Source organism: Galeopterus variegatus, unplaced genomic scaffold (assembly GCF_000696425.1).
Source record: "Galeopterus variegatus unplaced genomic scaffold, G_variegatus-3.0.2 Scaffold9464, whole genome shotgun sequence".
Taxonomy (NCBI): Eukaryota; Metazoa; Chordata; class Mammalia; order Dermoptera; family Cynocephalidae; genus Galeopterus; species Galeopterus variegatus.
Window position 1 is genome coordinate 71,148 of NW_007735575.1, and position 2,503 is coordinate 73,650.

General features: G+C 53.0%; 1 protein-coding gene across 1 annotated transcript in view; it reads right to left on the minus strand.

Moving 5' to 3' along the window:
- The window catches only part of LOC103609315 (homeobox protein Mohawk-like), a gene marked incomplete at its 5' end in the record, with an annotated part of 19,570 nt that overhangs the window by 14,462 nt on the left and 2,605 nt on the right, over positions 1 to 2,503 (minus strand). Inside the window, one exon of the mRNA XM_008593650.1 lies at positions 1,189 to 1,348. Coding sequence (XP_008591872.1) covers positions 1,189 to 1,348 — 160 coding nt within the window. The remainder of the gene's footprint in view (positions 1 to 1,188; positions 1,349 to 2,503) is intronic.

Here is a 2,503-nt window from a genome sequence, read left to right on the forward strand (position 1 = left end):
AATTTCACAAACGCAGTCATGTAGTGCTCCTGTAAGGTATAAAACATCTCAGCTCATCTAACCCCTCCTCCTCTTTCTGAATAAACTTGTTCTGTTTGCATGCATAAAAGTTCATTCCATCCTACTTACTGAAGAAAAATATGGAGTGATGGAAAGAGCATTTGATCTAAAATTATATTTTATTTCCAGGCCTACTTCTTCCCCTTACTGACACTTAACCTCTATGTGCCTTGGGTATGTTATCTGTAAAATGTTGAAAGTAACTGCTCTACATCACCATGTTTCTGTGAACAGCAAATAAGATTATGTTTGGAAAAGCTAGTCGAATGTAAAGTAAGTGCTATTCACTACAGAAGAGACAAACTTGCACCATTTCTTCACACCAGCTAAAATCTGACTCCTCTGCTTCATTCAGCTACAGAAGAGACAAACTTGCACCATTTCTTCACACCAGCTAAAATCTGACTCCTCTGCTTCAGCACAGAAAAATCACCAGCAGAGTGCTGTAGATTCCAGCTCATGCCCACGATACTTCTCATTAAAAAAAAAAAAGAAAAATTCAAAAACCAATTTTTGCTTTTCCACCCCCCCTTTAGCTCTGTCAGTAATGATAATTTTGACAGTTATCCTGTATTTGAGCTGTACTATGGGGCGCCAAGCTGTACCGTTCTCAACGTGGGGTCCAGAACCAGCAGCTTCAGCATCACCTGGGAACTTATCAGAAATGCAAATGATCAGCCCCACTCCACACTTACTGAATCAAAACCTCGACGATGAGGCCCAGCAATCTGTGTTTTAACAGGCCTGCCAGGCGATTCTGATGCACCCTAAAGTTTCAAAATCACTGCCTGTAGGTAGCATTATCTCGATCCATCTATACGTGGCTCGTAAATCCAGATTCCCGCTACCTTCGCAGAACTCTGCAGGTGACTTTTCACTCCCCTCCCTAACATCATATCATACAATCCCTCCTGGACCGAGCACGTGCACTGAACTGATAGAAAAGGGAGAGAAGAAGCTCTTCTCCTGCAGCAGCAGAACCGCCCTGTGCCAACCCCTCGTCATCCTCAGCGCAGGAGCCAGAGAATCCATCCTTCCCCAGGGAGAGGCTCCATGTGGAGAACCGCCCAAGCGCGCTAAGTGTGCCCGCTCCGGATCAGGGGCTTGATGGGTGGGTGCCCCGATTACCTGCACCAGCGTCATCTGCGAGCCGAGAGCCAAGAGTATCTTCTCGGTCTTGGTGGGGTACGGGTTGTCACGGTGCTTGTAAAGCCACTGCTTGAGGGGCCGCGCCATGTCTTGCAGGGCCTGCCTCTTGTGCCGCACCTTTCCGCCATTCTGCCGGGCCCTGGGACACCGGGAGTGAAGAGGTCCTGGTGAGCGACGCCGTCTGGGGGCTGCCGCTGCCCCGCACCCCAGGACAGCCCGCCCGGCCGTGCGCCCCAGCTCCACGAGCCCCAAGGTCGGGGCGAGGCAAGGGATGGGAGCCACGCAGCTTCTGGGCGGGAGTACTGTTTCCTAGGCAACTCTCTTTGAACTAGCCTCCTTGTCCCAGGGGGTCATGTGGCAGTGCAGAACTCTAGGTTTAACTTGAAAAGGGAGATACCTTGAACCCGATAACCCAAGGATAGAGGTTGAGGAGACGAGGTTAAGTGATTCAAAGAAAACTGCTATTCAAGTTGCAGATCTGGGCTACGGGGCTCACTGTTACCCTTCTCTTGCCCCCTAACACCACGACCTCGAGTGGCCCTGGTCTGCTACCGGCTCCTGAATGTTCTTTCGGGGAACTCCCGCCAGCCACCCGGGGCTTCCCGTCGCCCGTGGTCAAGGGAAAGCTGGCCCACTGGACAGCGGAATACAGCAGAGAATGACAGCCGCCCCAACTCTTTTAGAGCTCTCTCCTATTTCCGTTGATCCTTTGGAGAAGGGGGGGGGGGACTTTCCAAAGGAAGGGTTTGTGGAGGAAGAATGTAGACCCTAAAAAACACCTCAGGGACGTATCCCGACTAAGGGAGAGTGAAAAGTGTGGAAAGCTCTGTCCGAAAAGTTAAAGCAAAAGGACGTCAGAAAAAGCATATTCAAAGGAGGAAGGAGGAGAAGGAAGAGGAGGAAGAGGCAAGAAGCAGCCAGGAGACCCGAGCCCGGAGTTGGGCGCTGCGCTCCCGGACGGCTCCGGGAGGTGTCGCCGCTCCGCCGCCAGTGCGCGCCGCCGCTCAGGGAGGCTCGTGCGCCTGCGCCGCAGCCTCCGGGGCTTTTGCCTCTTTAAACGCTTTGAAATACAATTCCAACTGAACCGACTGCTAGTAACATTTTGCCGAAACCTAATCTTTATTTTACTAACCAGAAGCGCCGCAGAACAAGCAGCTGATGCAATCGTTCAGGTGGAGGCGGCCAGGATGGGCGCCCCTCCCCCGGCGGAGCGCTCCCGGGACCGGCCGGCCAGAGGAGCCTGCCCTCCACGCCCCGCATCCCGAGCGGCCGGCCCACCCGCGAGCTCTCGGCC